General features: G+C 42.3%; 1 protein-coding gene across 1 annotated transcript in view; it reads left to right on the top strand.

Annotated features, from left to right (window-relative positions):
• Positions 1 to 16,094, top strand: part of XKR4 (XK related 4) — a 228,880-nt gene that overhangs the window by 132,081 nt on the left and 80,705 nt on the right. Inside the window, exon 2 of the mRNA XM_030012770.1 lies at positions 10,456 to 10,655. Coding sequence (XP_029868630.1) covers positions 10,456 to 10,655 — 200 coding nt within the window. The remainder of the gene's footprint in view (positions 1 to 10,455; positions 10,656 to 16,094) is intronic.

Here is a 16,094-nt window from a genome sequence, read left to right as displayed (position 1 = left end):
ATTTCTGAATACTACATTTGCAAAGCATGCAGCTATAGTGCATGGTGCAGTGTTCAGCTTGGTATTCAGGACCATTTCTTTGTGAGATGCTGTTGAGCGCTACTAATACTATTAGCTGGCAAATTTGGTTTTGAATTGAATCTTATATAAAATTCTTCAAGCAGGCAACATTTAAAGCACATTCTCCATTAGTCAGGACCACTTACAAGCACCAACAGGAAGGTAGCCTGAATTCCTGTTAAATAACGCTGACAGCCATTTGAATATCAGATAAAGATCACACGAGCACTGTCTGTCCATATCTTAATGAGTGACTAATCCCACATTGCTTCCTGAATGCTTATAGATTGCTCCATCCAAACAATGAGCATTCAATTTATTAGGAGTTTTATACCGGAGGATTAGCTAATAGCTTTTCCTGAGTACTTCAAAAGAAAAAGCTGAAGCATAGACTGCTATATAAATAGGATGAATAAAAAGTTATTTACAGCATAGATATTTTCAAACAGAATTCTCAGTTGTGTTTTCTCTGAGCCAGAAAGAGCAGGCAGGTCTTATAAAAGCTCTTATAAGCAATTTGGAAGGTTTTTTGGAGGAAGGAAGGAGAAGGTTGGCAGTAGTTCATTTTTACTGGTTAGTGGAGGCAGCTAGCTCCTGCTGTTTCACAGTGTGAGATTACATGCTAGGCCCCCAGAGTGACACAACCCAGATTCATCCTGGCACACACCAGTGGTCATGAAAGAAAGATGTGTATATGGAAGGAAACACATTATATTTTGTCTGTGGGGATAAAATATAGCCTCTACCCTAGCCATTCTGATTCTCTAGTATTTGTACTACTTTTGCTTCTCTTCACTTTTGCAAAAGATACTGCAGGTATCTCCTCTGCTGTGAAAATGCAATTTTTTCCTTTCCTGGACCAAGGAAATCACAACTGCCTACTCTTGTTCTGTGGAAGTTGACACTGGAAAGCTGCTTATTCTGCAGGCAGATGAGTCTACTTAATTTATCAAAGACATCAGAGAAAGCAACAAACAACATGGGTTCTGGTGAATAATGGCGTGAAGGTATTCCCTCTTCCAGATGGTGAGTTTGACCACGAGTTTGAGAGCTTGCCACAGAAGGATTCCCTAACAAAGCTAGCCGTGAACTGGCACAGGAATGCTCAAGGGTATTTACCCCGCTAGCTGCTCTGGTGCTCCACCTCCATGTTGAACCCTCCCTTGTGGACTGTTCAGATCAATAAATAGCCCATGTCCCCCTGGAAATGGTCTGAGAGATGGATGCTGGGAGACACTTGGTTCCCCTGGAGGGGCCTGATTGTCTCCCTGTGTGCAGTGTGAATAATAAACACTGGTACCCAGGAGAAGAGCTGGTCTCCAGACTGAAAGGTCTCCAGCCATGGGACACTGGTTTTCAGAGTGTGCCATTGTACACTTTGCTCCTGTGGAAACTAATAGGTGGTAAGGTAGGCAAAGGGTTCTTGATGCCTCATCCTGGTCTTGTCCTTATGTGATAATGGGATGCTGCTTGGCTGCTTCTTCAGAGAGCTGGGAAATACACCTGGTACCCCAAGCTGAGAAGAAGCCAGAGGCACTGGTCTCCAGCTGTGCCCACTTCGTAACTCTACGAGTGGTCCTTTCTTCAAGTGCAGTCAAATAGGTAGTCGGGAGACAGGTGCATCTTCCTCGCTGGCCTCAGAAGGGGGGTCTCGGGACCATTTCCAAGGGCTATCATCATAATTCTGTCGTAGCTGGGGAGGAACAGGGAAACAATTCGGCTCCTGCTGCAGCCCCAGGGGCTGGTGAAGTGAGGATGTCTATGATAATGATTATATTCCTGTGACAGCTGCATGGTACAGATCCTTGGCCATGACTAATTGCCTTTCCAGGGAATGCCTGAAGCTCCCTTGGGGATTCTGTGCTTTTCTGCTCCCTGATTCTTCTTGATATCTCCAGACTGAGACAGAGGCAAACCAGGATTCAGTTCCCAGGGTGTTTTGGGCTGACTAACAGGCAGACAAGCTTAGATGCAAATGAAGATATGACATGGGGAGGAAGGAAGGAGAAGAGGAGAAAGAAATTCAGTGTAAACCACTGTTGGTTGGGGATCTCAACCCTTGTTCACAGGACAGAGACAGCCTTCCACTTGGGCACCCCTGAAAGCGTGTAAGGCTGCGGGAAGGAAACCAAAAGGAGACAGTCACACAGCAGACTGTGACTCAGGATTTTAATTTATCTCTTTGGAGTGCCCTGGCATTTATCAATAAAGACATGTTTTCCTAACAGTTTCAGTTGAGTTTTTTTTGCTTCAGGAAGCCTGTATGGACCCTTCCAACATGGCGGGAAAGCCCTCAGCTTTTCAGAGGACACAGAGCAGGGCAGATCTCTGCTCTCTCGGGAAGCTGCTTGCCCTCAGGGGTCTGGTCTCACACAGGCATCACTTCCAGGGCTGCAGCCTCAACGATAAATGAGAAACTCCAGTGTTTCCCATAGGTGGAAACCAAGGGGCCTCTGCGGCCCAAAGCTATTTCATCAGCTTTTGATGAAGCAGTGGCTGTGGTTAAAGAGCACGCAGGTGTGCGGTGCCATACAGGAAATGAGAGCGCAGTAAAACTTTTGAGTTGTGCTGCTGAACATGTCTAAATGGCCTTGTCCCCTGACTGAAACAGGAAAGGCAGCTGTTATGCAGCACCAGTGGCAGTGTCTGGTGAAGAAACTCTGAGGTACAAAGCTATAGACAGCTGCAGCACACTATGAATATTTTTTTTTCCATTTCATTTCTTCATTTTCCTTTTTAATTCTAGCCCATAGTTGATAGTGCAAAAAATGCACTAATGTTTACTCCTGAGAAGTATCGGGGTGGCATCTTGAGGAGCTGCGGCCAACGGCTGTATCACGCCCCATGACAAGGTTAAGCCATCCCCGTCACCGGCGGTGCCACCATCAGCTGCCTGCCCGATGGGTCCGCGGCCGCCGAGCTCCGTCTGCCCCGGGCCCTGGCACTGCAGAGGGGAAAGCTGACGCGAGGACGAGCACCACAGACACGGCAGGGGCAGCCAGGCAGCACGGGGACTCACAGGCTGGTCGGGATGCCGCAGAGCCGCCGGGCTGACGGGGAGCCCTGGGAGGCGAGCGCGTACTGGGATTACCCCGGTTTTGAAAGCAGGAACACGGAAATGATTAAACGGAATGGCAGACTTGCAGGGGTATTTCTGTCTGATGTGGCAGCCCATGGCGGGCGTGGTGTGGGGGTATCACCTCGCTGTGTGCGTAGGCAGGGGGGTTGCTGCCCATCTCACCTGAATATGCAGGGTGCAGAGAAAAGGGACAGTAAAATGCTGTAAAGTCAGAGGGGTGCTAGCACAGGACAGCCCAGCATCCATGTCATTCAGTGCAAGCGTGCGAGCTGCACCTCTCTTGCAATACAAGGAGGTTTTTTCCCTGGAGGGGGCCCTTGCCTCACGCAGGGTTGAGTCCCACTGTAGCCTGAGCAGTGGGGCCAAGCAGCCATACCCCGCAGGTGAGGGGGGTTAGCAGGGGAGCAGGGATTTCTTTAGACCACCCTGCCTTCTCCTCATTAAACCTGTCTCCCTACACCAGTGGTTCACGTACTGGAGGTCTGCAGCTTGGCCATGTCAGGAAAGGAAGGGAAGTGCTGGGGATGACTGGCTACATTTGGGGAATTCAGACAGTAGCTGAATTCAGATGGCCATAAAAATTTAGATGACCATAAAACGCTGCTCTAATATGACTCGTGGCCATTTGGGAAGGATCACCCAGTCATGGAAGATGCTGGGGAATGCTTTATAGGTCATAACAAAACAGATGTAATCATTTTGTTTATGCTCATAAAGTGCCTTGCTTTGTATTAAAGGAAGTAAAGGAGCTACTTCTCTGATATCTTAAATACTGCAAGGGGAAATTAAATACCAGAAGTTGGGGGTTGTTTTTTGTATTTGTAATGGAGGTATCTTCTGGAAATAAGTCTTTTAACATCTCTTATGATGAAATACTCCCCAGTGGGATCTGTCCTCACATGGATCTCATCTCAGTGACACAAATGAGGATGCTGCACTCATAATTTAAAGTAAATTAAGCCCAGACTTTTGACTGCTGGTAAATTGCCAGAACTGTGCTTGGTTGGACAAGCTTTTGTCACTGCTGTGCTACAGAATGCATTTCAGTTTCCTTTTGCACATTAAACCTTAATGCTCCCATCAAAAAATAATTTGATTGGAAAATTAAAAGTTGGCTGCTTGTTCCTTCCTAAAAAAAAGAATTAAAACTGAAGGGATTTGTCCGTTTCTTCAGAACAAAAAGAATAAGCGTTAGCACACGCTGTTAAGGAAGTATTCCTGCTAAAGAAACTTTTTTTTTTTTTAAGTATTCAGGCACACCTAATAAAAAGACACATAAGAAGCAAAATAGAACAATCTGTTGTTATTTAACACGGCAAATACTGTTGAGATACAAATACAGTTAAGTTTTCTCTGGTAACTAAGCAACAGAAGAAAATACCACTTATCTGAATTGCTGTTTATTCTACTGTTTTTTAACTCTGCAGTAGTGATTTTTATTCTCCACACCTCAAATACAGAAAGAACAACTGTTTATGATATGGCTAAATTGTTTAATGTACTGTTTGATACAGGGGCAAATTAGGCATCAGAATAAATGTCTAGGACTGCTACAACTAGCCATTAATGACTTCTGATCTTCTCGCAAATGTTTTGGTAGATTATGTAACATAAGCAAATGTCCTCTACTGACTTAGGCAATTGTAATAAATATGGACTACATGAGGCATGAAATCAGAACATTTTCATTTTTCCAAAGAATGCAAATGGTCTTTCATTCATGTGTATCATCCTAAGGACTTTTTAGATTAAGCACATGGTAGCAATGTAGTCTTTGACACTTCTAAACTGAAAACTTTTTTCTAGAGCTGTGTATATTACCATCAGATGGATGGTTTCATTAAGGTGGAAATCTGTAGCGAGAAGTGCTCAGAGCTATGGTCAGACTGGACTTGCATATGGCCCTGCACTTCCATATGCACATACTTGTGCACATTGTCTAAATGAAAACCAACTGAACATAACTCTTCCTAATCTCCAAAATCTCAATTTGTAGCCAAAGATTTGCAATAAATTGTGAGGCTGGAAGAAACGAGGTAAGGGCAAATGGCAAACTTCAGGATGGGGAGCTCAGAAGATTGAAAGACGTTGACTGAGGCAAACCGTGTGCAGCAAGAACAGTTCAGTCCCACACGCATGGGAGCAACATGTCCACCAGCAATCAGGATTTGGATTCTCTGTTCCACTTCTTTATAAGCCTCAACTGTCTGTACTAAAAAGAATAGTGTCTGTGAAGCATAATGGAGCAGCTTCTGAAATCATTTCATAGAGAGAAGTAATGGGCATAAATGACACCCAGCTACTATGAAGTAAACCAGGTAAAAACCCAAGTTCTGTTAAATCACTGCCAAAAGCCCCTTCCGTTTCAGTGATACCAGGATATTCACGAAAGGCCTTTTATAAAAGAGTAGATGAACTGTAGTCAGGTTGGAAACCTTTAGCCCGAATGCCAGTGGCATCTCAAGTCTCTCTTCCAGAATATCTGACTCTGAGGAATTGCCTCCCGTTTGGAAAGTATTCTGGGGGCCTCGTTGCCTACCTTGTACTGGAGCAAGAGCTGGGGAGAAGGTTTTTTATCCACAAATTCAGGACAGAATATCACATTCCTAAGAATGAGGGAGAAAGGAGTGAGATTTTTCTGCACACAAGAAAAGGACAACTTATCCCCATCATGGGCTTATGAAATCTCACCTGGATTTGAGTCTGCTGAGTACCTACTCCTGTAGGAAGGTATTAGGTTGGTCAGCTGCCAATTCCTGGGGAACGAACCCTGTGAGATTATTTACATTCATCCCAGTTAATCAATTAATGTTTGTAAAGCACTTTAAACTCAGAAAGCACTCTCTATAAATATTTGGTATTATCATATAATTACACTACCACATCTCAATTAAATGTACAATTGGGCATGCTTTAATCATGTAATTGAAGTGTCACCAGAAGTATTTCAAATATAGGTATCTCAGTCTATGCTGACCATCCTCAAGAGTGGTATGTAACCCTGGAGTAAAATGAGGACTCTTGATTTTGGAAACACTGGGGAGCCACTGTCTGATCAGAATGAATGTCTCTTTCCCTAGAACAGAAATGCAGGTTTTCCACAACTACAAATATAGGTAATTTTTTTGCTTCTATTTGTCTTGCATCTTGAACACTTCTTGTGGGCAGCACACGGACTAACCTGCTTTCTGTTTGTTTTTTACTTTACTGCCTTCCCTCATTACTATAATGGAAAAAGAATGTCACTTGCAATCTTGTCTCAGATTCGTATCCTTCAGGGTTATGTTTTATCAATGGTCTGTATACTGTGCTGTGTGATGCACTGAAATAAATTAAAACAATTAAATGCTGAAGCATTCTACACTTCCTCCAGAGGGTAAAAAAGACATTAGGTCTCAAATAATGATATGTATGTTGCCATCTGACTATCAGCAGTATAGGAAGTATTGCTTCCTACTCCGTTGTCTTCATTCTGAATAGTAAGCTTGTTTATATCAGTGTTGACAACCCAAGCAGTAGTCTGGCTTCATTTTAAAATAATAAGGTTTGATATTGCTTTTTCATAGTACATTTTATAGTCTTCTAACTGTAAAACCTTTAGGAAACTAAGTTACTTCTAAGCTTTTCTCCACAAACATGAGAGCTATGAAATTGTGGATTTTTTAGGGGTGGTGGAGTTTTTTATTTGTTTTTCAATTTTCTAGTGAAATCAGAAACTTCAGTGGACTATCTTGACTTATTAGACGAAGTAGTTACTTTACTAGATGGCAGTATTGTTACCGTAATTCTCTTTCCTCCTTTTTTTCCTTTTTTCCTCTGGTGCTCTAACTCTCACTTCTTCACTCCTTGTCATTTCTTTTCATGTCAATTAAATGCTCTTTGGAGAAATGGATAGGCGAGTTTTGTATATTTGTACAGCACCTGCACAAGACTTTAGCTGAGGCCTCTGGATGCAATCACAACCAAAATAATAACATTCACATCTGTTCTTTCAGGTTCATTGGCATCAGTTTACCCTAGAATGAACCTAAGATATTTTCCAATGCAGAGCTGTTATTACTTCTTCCTATATTGTTCTGGAATAACTGCGTATAAGAGCCACAACCTGGACTCATAGAAAAATATGAGTTTCCATGAAAATGATACCAGAAGGCCAACATATAAAAACTCTTCAGGGCAGGAACTACCTCTGAGTGTGTCCGTATAGCACTTGCTGACAATAGGACTCCAGTGAGGGTGTCTAAGATGCAATTACATAATGCATATATATATATATATTTATATATATATATAAAATGGAATGTGTCATTACTGCAGTGTTAAGCTATATTTGGAAATCATAACAAAATAAGCACTTTCTCCCAATTTTTTTTCTTCTTTCTATTTCACTAGGGGGAAAAAATGCCTTTGATATATGAAGCATTTTATGAGACCATCTTTTTATTTTAATAACTGCTAATTTGCACACCTAACATCAATTGCTGGTGCAATTAATTGTGGATGCAAATGAGAATTTTTAGCTGTCTAATCACCTGATTGTGCCTATAAATCAGTGACAGTAATTATGTGTGTAAATGCTCATTTCAGCCTGCTATTAATTTGGCCAAAATTGATAGGACAGAAAAAAATACCACCCTAGGCTGAAATTTGGTCCCCAGTGTGTAAAAAGAGAAAGTATCTTCCTCCTCTGCCTCTCGTGTCTAAATTGCAGAGCTAAGTAGACAAAGAGCAATGATTCCCCAGTCCCCAATAACTCACTGCCAGTGTTTCACAATAAAGTGCAATGGGAGAGGAAATATTTCCATAAGGGTTCATTAATCACAACATATTTGCCATGCACAACCACTCTGCAGAGCAGGTAAAGAACCCTAGGGGACGTTGCCTGGCACAGCATGTCATTTTCATAATAGGAAAAGTATTTTTTGCACAAACGCTGTAGAACTGAAGTTGCAGATGGCTCCACTGGCAGAGCTAGAGCCTCCTGGCACAACCCTCAGCAGCCAAAGCTACTTTAGGTATTTATAGCAAGGGTTAGTGATATCTCAAAAGAAGGATGCTGAAGATGCTGTCTGCCCCCGCCATGTGCAATATTCCCAGGTGTGCCCCTTGGGAGGCCACGTGAGGAGTCCAAGCCCTACCTGTCCCTGTTGTGCTGCAGGACACTAATGAGAGGTCTAGGAACAATTAAACTGATTGTGACTGAGAACCTGGAGGTCCAACAGACCCCATTAGCAGAACTGCGCAACAAAAGATGCCTTTCCAGCTGGGTGGCTTCTTTCAGATCTGGACAGCAGGCAATTTCACTTTACGTAACCCTGAGGACGCCGGAGAGCCCCTGTTACCCCATCATACTCTGACCCATCTAGACCTGCTCAGTGTTTTGCACGAGAGGTGGGGTCGGCTTCTCGTTTACTGTACCTCTGTGGTCTCAGTCTCTGAGTAGTTCATTGCTGCTTCGCTCCCACATGGGACTTTGATAAAATTCAAAGCCACCTGGTGTGATTTTAATTTAAATGTGAATTTAATGTGCTTTCCTTTTATATTGCTATGATGTGCATTGTCAAGAGAAATGGTGCAGGCTCAGAACTGGCCTCTCAGCTGTTTCTCTGTGCTACTCCCTGGTTTTGTTTGATGAATATTCCTGAGTAAAACTGTTGCTCTGCAGTGGCACGTGCATCGGGTACAAGGGTTCATTGGATACAAGCACAGCAGTCATTCTTCAAGGGGGCAACTGATTCTTGGGCTGTTTGCCAGTCAGAGGCCAAAAATCTTCTCATCACCAGGAGATACCTTCAGAGTTACAACTGAATAGAAGAGGGAGGAAATGTTGCATGTAGCCTATATAAAAAGAGGTTCGACAATTCACCATGCTCCACCAGTTATGAAAAGTGTTTTAAGACAAGAACTTGTGAAAAGGAGGAGAAATACCGAAATGTTTTATCTTAACCAATTAAAACAATTCATATTGGAAGTGGTTAAAATTTACTAAAATTTTTCTTACTAGAAAATATAATCTCATTTAAAAAAAAAAAGAAAAAGTGCTGTGAAAACATATTAAAAGATCATAAGGAAATGCTTTCAGGACCAGGATGTGAAAGATACGTCAAGAAAAAGAGAACCAGAGATCCACATCAGTTAGTAGCCCAACAGGGCACTCTGGTAGGATGCAAGACAGTATCTTCAGAATTTTTCGTTAAGTGAGACTGTTTTTTCAGCCAGCCTTAATTCGTTTTGAACTAAAATTGTAGGAGCAAGGTGGGAGCCTAGACTTTCTGACACAGAATAACAAAGAGGAGATTAGAATAATAGAGCAGATCAAAGGCCACCCAGAGTGGTCAGTGTGCTGTGACACAAGCGTGTCATGGGAGACCGCTGCAAGCTCTGCAAGGGTCATGAAAAGCATCACAGCAGCCAGGTGGCTTGGCCATCAGAAGACATCCCTTGCTTTCTAAAACCACTGGTTGCTCCCGCACCCACTGAAATCTCTTTAATTGGCTGGTCGCCAGGTGTTTTTCCTCCTGCTTGCACAGGCCACCAGAGCTGACGTGCTTTCTGACCATTACTTCTCTCATCTGCTGGTTACTGCTGCCAGCAGCAGCAGCAGCCTGTTGGGCTCCTGGCTCCTGCTGCTTCTTACTGCTGCTGCTGCATGGGAGTTATTGTAGTGAGTCACTTCTAATCACCAAGGGAACCCACAGCCAGATCTCTGCTCCTCCTAAAATAGGAGCTCACAGCTACATCTTCTCTCCTCCTAAAATAATCAAACTATGAGAAAAAGCACTATATGTTTGGCAGTACCTGAAATATGATATTCAATGCATTAGACGGGTGGAAAAGATGGACTATGAGTTCAGCCATAGCAGGGCCCCAGGCTAAGACCACCCCAGGCTTGCAGTGCAGGTGGTCTTCCAAGTCCACATAGAGCCATGCAGAAAGATCAGTTCTTTGCAGGTTCTGAGTAGAGACCATTGCAGAATCACCTTTTTTCCCCCCATTATTTGAAAAAACTCTGAGGGACGCCACATAATCAATACATCCCCCTTATATTTCAGTTCAGAAGACTGGGTCCTTGAAAGGAATACAATTTAACAAATAAGACAATGCTAAGCTTTTTAAATGGTTTTATGAGGGCAAGTCTTGTCTTCAGTTTAGTTCACTCTTATCACATCAACTACTATAAATTGCAATATGATAATCCTTTTAAATAATAGTGGTTATTTTGAAGTACACTGAAAAAATGGTGGTTATTTTCAAGCAGAAGTGTTACCTGCAAAATATCATTCTGCATTTCTATAACCTCTCTCTTTTATTTCTAGGTATTTCCACACAATATACCTGGGTATCCGGAGTCGACGGAGTGGAGAGAATGACAGATGGCGGTTTTATTGGAAAATGGTGTATGAGTATGCAGATGTGAGTATGCTGCATTTGCTAGCCACGTTTCTGGAAAGTGCACCACAGCTGGTCCTGCAACTCTGTATTGTTGTACAGACTCGTACACTCCAGGCTCTCCAAGGTAGGGGTTCATTTAATCTATTTGGTTTTTTATGATTTTAGGAAGATGTAATTTCTATACATACATATTTATCCTTCTTTCAAACTGCTGTGCGCCTTGTACTTCTGGCATAAGAGCAGATCTTGCCTGCTAGCTGCTATTAAGCGGTTAACAATGACTGTCAAGAAAGCCTGTGTTGTTGGAGGTTTTTTAGCCTTTCTTATTGGCCCTGGGGTGTGGGTAGGATTTATAATGTTTTGCTTTCTGCACGTCCTTGTAATAGAGGAGCTCTTCTGATTATCCAGTGGGCCAATGTGAAAATTGCATCAATCAAACTATTGCTCTTATCCCTGTGCTTCTTTCTGTGAATGTTCAAACCCCTCCAAACTGCAGTAATGACGTTCATATGGTATTATGCAAAACAGAAAACAACACAGCAGAAAACAGCTATTCTGTGAAGAAAATGCCAGTGTCTATGGAATACATGTCCATCAGTTCTCAGCCATGTTTATCTGAAATAATACAAGTCAGCTCCTGAGCATTACAGCAATATTCATTCCTTCAAGCTCTGGGTTTCCTTCTAAGGTTGATGCTTTCAGCAAGAGTGATTTCTTCTTTAAAATGGTAAATGCATGCATAAGTCCTGCCATAGGGGTTGTCAGTCAGCAATACAGATATAAGAATATCACTTTCTCTACTGCTTTTTTGATGCTACTTTTGGTTACCTGACAGCTTTCCTTTTGTATTGCACCATTGTTTTGCCTTATGGCTGCACCTGGGCAGAAATTATTGGCAAGGGAATGAGGTGAATGAGAACTTGGGATCCAGAAGGTGACACAAATGTCATGAGGCAGAGAGGAGAGGAAGAGGAGCAAAGGGACAGAGGGAGGAAGGAAATGCAGTGGTTTTGCCATTTGTTTTTAAGAAACAACTCATGTGCTTGCCACTGTACAAGACAAAACTATGACAGCACCTTGCTCCAAGAAGCTCTGGGTCTAGTTAGCTTATTATGAGTAACGTGCAGTGAGACTGATCAGGTGAAAAAGGAATGGGAACAAAGTGGGTAACTGTGTGAAGACCTTGATCCTGGGCAGTTTCCTCTGGATAAATCAGAGCCTTTTCATTTACCTCCCCTTTGAACTGACGTCTAATAACAGCTGTCCTGCTTCCTGTGGTTTTTGGTTTTGTTTCTTTAGATCTGAAACTCTGTCACCTTAAGGGGAAAAGAAAGCCAAAGTTTCTGTTTTAATTACTTGGTGCTCTGTACAAAGAAGGTTGCCTAAGCACTTCCTGCAGCTATTTCTCAAAAGGATGCTGCCCGGCATCAGCCAGTCCAAACTATTATCATTCAGGAGAAGGTATTATCACTTCAAGAAGCTTTGTCCCCCAAGAAAAAGAGACTCCAGAGAGATGTTTAGGAGAAGAACATAGCCAGAATACTTTATGGTCAGCTGTAATTTAGCTATCTTCATAAACTATTAATACAGAAGGCCTCTCACCCTCATTTTTGTGCAATAACAGATCTGTCTACGAGAAATGTGGCTAGTGAGTAGGCACTAAGCCTGTGATGTACCCTGCAAGTGGTTGTTAATTAGAGAAAACCTGAAATGCTTCAATTTAAAAGGCAAAAATGGTTCCTGAAGCCTGCAATCAGCTCTGTGAAATCTATGTATCAGAACCCAGAAAGGAATAAAACTATAATTATGGATTTCAGCTGAGAAAGCTGAAAATATTTACTTATCCTCTCTTCCCCCATTTTCTCCCATCTTCCAAGGAGGAAAGGCTCCATTTAAAAAAAACTAAGAAAATTAAACAAGGTTGTAGCATTTTCTTAAACAGTAGTACCATTATATTCCCCTGATGAAAGTTAATATGTTTTAGTACATTGCCAGCTGTGAAAATCCTTTTTCCGTTCTCTCTCCTTTTTTGAAGAAATGTTAAGGATAATGCATTGCACTATAGGATGGTAGATTTGCTGTGAGGCTGCATAAGGACAGCATAGTTGCTCTCAGTGTTATCATGCTGCAACTGAGTGTTTTAAAAGGCCTAGCCATAAGGTATATGCTTCAGCTAGCTGTCCACTCACTGAGGCTGTTTCAGAGATTTCTAACATGGATCAATAAACAGAGTATTGGATTGATTTTCTGTGTTTAGAGAATGCTACTTGGTTTTTATTATTGTTCTTTTAGTTCTCTGTCCCACAGGACAAAGTTATCATGACAATTAATAAGTGCCATCTCTGGTCCATGTTCTTTAAAGTATACTTCCATCACAAACCACAAATTTGGCATGGGAAATGAATGATACTGGAAATGTCTTGGTCTATAAGCAGGGTATTTCTATTATCAAGCCATTAATGACCACAAGAAAAAATGTTAAATATTTTATTTATGAAATTGTGTATTTTCCATTCTAAATGCACCAAAATAGCATCATTCCCAACAGGAGAATGCTGTCAGTGTGACTGAAGATTCCCCGTTTTATAATGGGTGTTGGCTAGGTGTGGATTATTTCTTATTTCAGTCCTTAAGCCCTGCTAATCAAGGTAAGAAATACATACAGGCATGCACGTATGTGCTTAGGACGAAAAATACTGCGCAATGTGTACAAAACCTTCCCTCTCAGTTTTCCATACACAGCAGTGAGGACCACTTCAAAAGCCCGGAGGATGCACCACAAGGATCCTTTAGCACTTGCCTGGGCTCCCCAAACATGAATTTAAAAACTGCAATGTAAAATTCTAGCAAGGATTGTGTACCACTGTACTGTGACTGCTGCAGCAGAACATTGCTTGTGCATAAACCGTCACTATGGACTGGCATCTCTCTTCTGTGTTGGCACCCAGAGAAATCTGAGTATTGATAAAACAGTATCTAAATTCTTATCTAAAAATCAGATTCTTCTTTAAGATTTCATCAAAACTGGCACAATTAGAGGAAGTGATCTTTCTTATTCTGCCTTCAACCAGCAGCCAGGTCCCTCCCAGAGTGGAAGAAATTAAACAGCTTATGGGGGAAGGTGATGATTTCTCAATGCTAATTCCTCAAGAAAACAAACAGCTTCAGTATGATGCTGGACTAAGCTGGAGCTGTGCTAACCCCCCCTATTACCTCCACCTTTTCCACCCTGGTGGTTCCTTTGAGTTTGAAGAAATATCTACTCTTTAGAAGACAGTCGTGCCTCAAAAATAAGTAATTCCTCAGTCTTTTCCTCATGGGAGGCTGTTTCCCTTCCTTTCTCTTTATGTGCTCTGAGCACAGCATTCTTGCAGCAACTTCTCTGCTGAGCCAGCAGCACCTCCAAACTGCATTGCTTTTTTCTTTTTTTTTTGCCTTTTTTTTTTTATTTTTTTCTCTTCCTTAGTTACTCTGTAGGAAAGTCATGTCCTAAGCAGCTTCATGGTGGGAGTCAGTAGCTTCACCAGTCCTATTCTAGGTGGGAACTATATGAGAAATGAGGCAGCTCTGCATGTGGGGGTAGCAATGGCAGAAAGTCCACTGAAACAACTGATGTTCATCCTGCATACATCTGTTTGCATAAGGGCATATATGCAGACAGAAATGTCTGAACCATCTGCAGGTGAGCTAGTTCAGCTACCAGAAACAGTCTAACAGCAATAGCCTCAAGGCCAGGATGGGCTAGCTGATCTCAGTGCTGGTCTACATACACCAACCACCTGGACCCGGGCCCTTCGCCCTGTGTTTTCAGTTCTGCTCCCAGGGCTGGGCAACCAGGTCCTGCACTGGATCTACCTCCAAGTCACAGGGAACCAATATACCAGAGTTGAAAGTGTTTGGATTATTGGATTACCCCAATAAATTCAGAAGGCTGCAAGTAATTCCCTTAAAAATGCCTCCACCCTTCAAGCTATTTAGCAAATAAGCAGTAGTTTCACAGTCTTTGCTATAAAAACAAACACTTCCACAATAAACTGCCATAGACTAAGTATTAGGCAGATTTGCTGACACAGTAAGATCAGTCTAAAGGCTATGAGACTCTTCCTTGGTTGGGTCTCTGGACATCCAGCATAATGGCCACATCTTACCACATTTGCTCTGCTGGCTCAACAAGTCTGAGGACTGACAAAATGACAGACAGACCTGGACTGGCAAATTGGCTCAGGGCCGTTATTCCGCAATGACTTGAAGCCAACCTACCTGAAGGCTGCCCCTGAAAATCTTTGATTTAATCATGGCAAGTCCTGCCAGCACCTCACCCGAGTTGCATGTTCCCATCGCATCCCTGGCATTGCCATGGCTGTATGCTGGGTCCCTCGGACACTTTTATTTTCCCCATTGCTAACTTGGTTGAGTCTCAGCAGGATCTGGTTGGACTCCCTGGGGCAGGGAGGTGTCGCACGACTCGTAGGGACTAGGGGACACGGCATCAGGGTGGGTAGGGAAGGTCAGGGCTGTCCCTTTCTGTGGCACCTCGTTTAGGAATCATGCATGCAGACTGGCAGTCATCCCTTGGCATTCCCCTTTTACTTCCTTCGATTTTCCCACTATGCCATTTGATTTTAGAAAGACTTCCCGTCTTCAAATTAGTAAGCAAGCAAAAAATCCTGCTGATCATCTGATTGGAAAGAGAGTCCTTTCTGTTAGCATACAGTTACTGTCCTCTTACTCAAGGGCATGGTGTTCTAGCTGCTCCAAGATGAGCAGATAGACAAGATTGCTCCCTGGATTTACCACAGATTTCATTATTTATGCTGTATTAATTAACACATTGTTTAAATTATAGATTAGCTTCTCATTCCTGTTTACTGCATATTATGCTGGCTAGTCAGCACTTGACATTTTTTTCTTCATCAGCCCCTGGGGGGTTTGTTCTGGCTTCTCCATACAGTACTATTAATCAAAGTCTCTATCAAAGTTTAATCAAAGTCTAATCAAAGTTTATATCATATAAAGCTGCAGTTCTTAGTATAGACTGACAGCAGTGCAGAAGCAAAATGAGAAGTTCAGAACAATTTATAAATTCATCAAGTTTCATTGAAGTCACCACACTCCCATAGAGCTGCTGGATTCTGCTGAAACTGCATTTCCATGAAATCTCCCTGGTCAACCATTTTCCCATTTTCTACCAGCTCTGTTGGAAACTCCTACGCTGTTCATATGCTGACACCGCAGCCAGCGTACAAAAGTTCACAGTGCCACTAAGCATCGCTCTCCCATCCTTCTACTCCAAACGATTTGCTGTTCCTGCCTGAGCTGAACAAGAGGTTCAGAGACTTGCTAGCAGTTTATGACATGGCTGATAGGTCCTAACTTTATCTGGCAGAAGGAAATTATGTGTTAGCTAGTTCCTTAAAAAATCCTCTGGCAAAGCTCATCCTCATGCATCAGGAATTCAAACTCTTTTCATATCAGTGCAATAAACTGAAATTCATTTAAGTCCATATATTTTTTTGTGAGCACAACACTATGCTTTTACATGGCTTTTCTTTTTTTTGTTACC

Source organism: Aquila chrysaetos, chromosome 4, assembly GCF_900496995.4.
Source record: "Aquila chrysaetos chrysaetos chromosome 4, bAquChr1.4, whole genome shotgun sequence".
In the NCBI taxonomy this organism is placed as follows: Eukaryota; Metazoa; Chordata; class Aves; order Accipitriformes; family Accipitridae; genus Aquila; species Aquila chrysaetos.
Note: the sequence above shows the minus strand (reverse complement) of the source record. Positions and strands in the feature narration are given on the sequence as shown.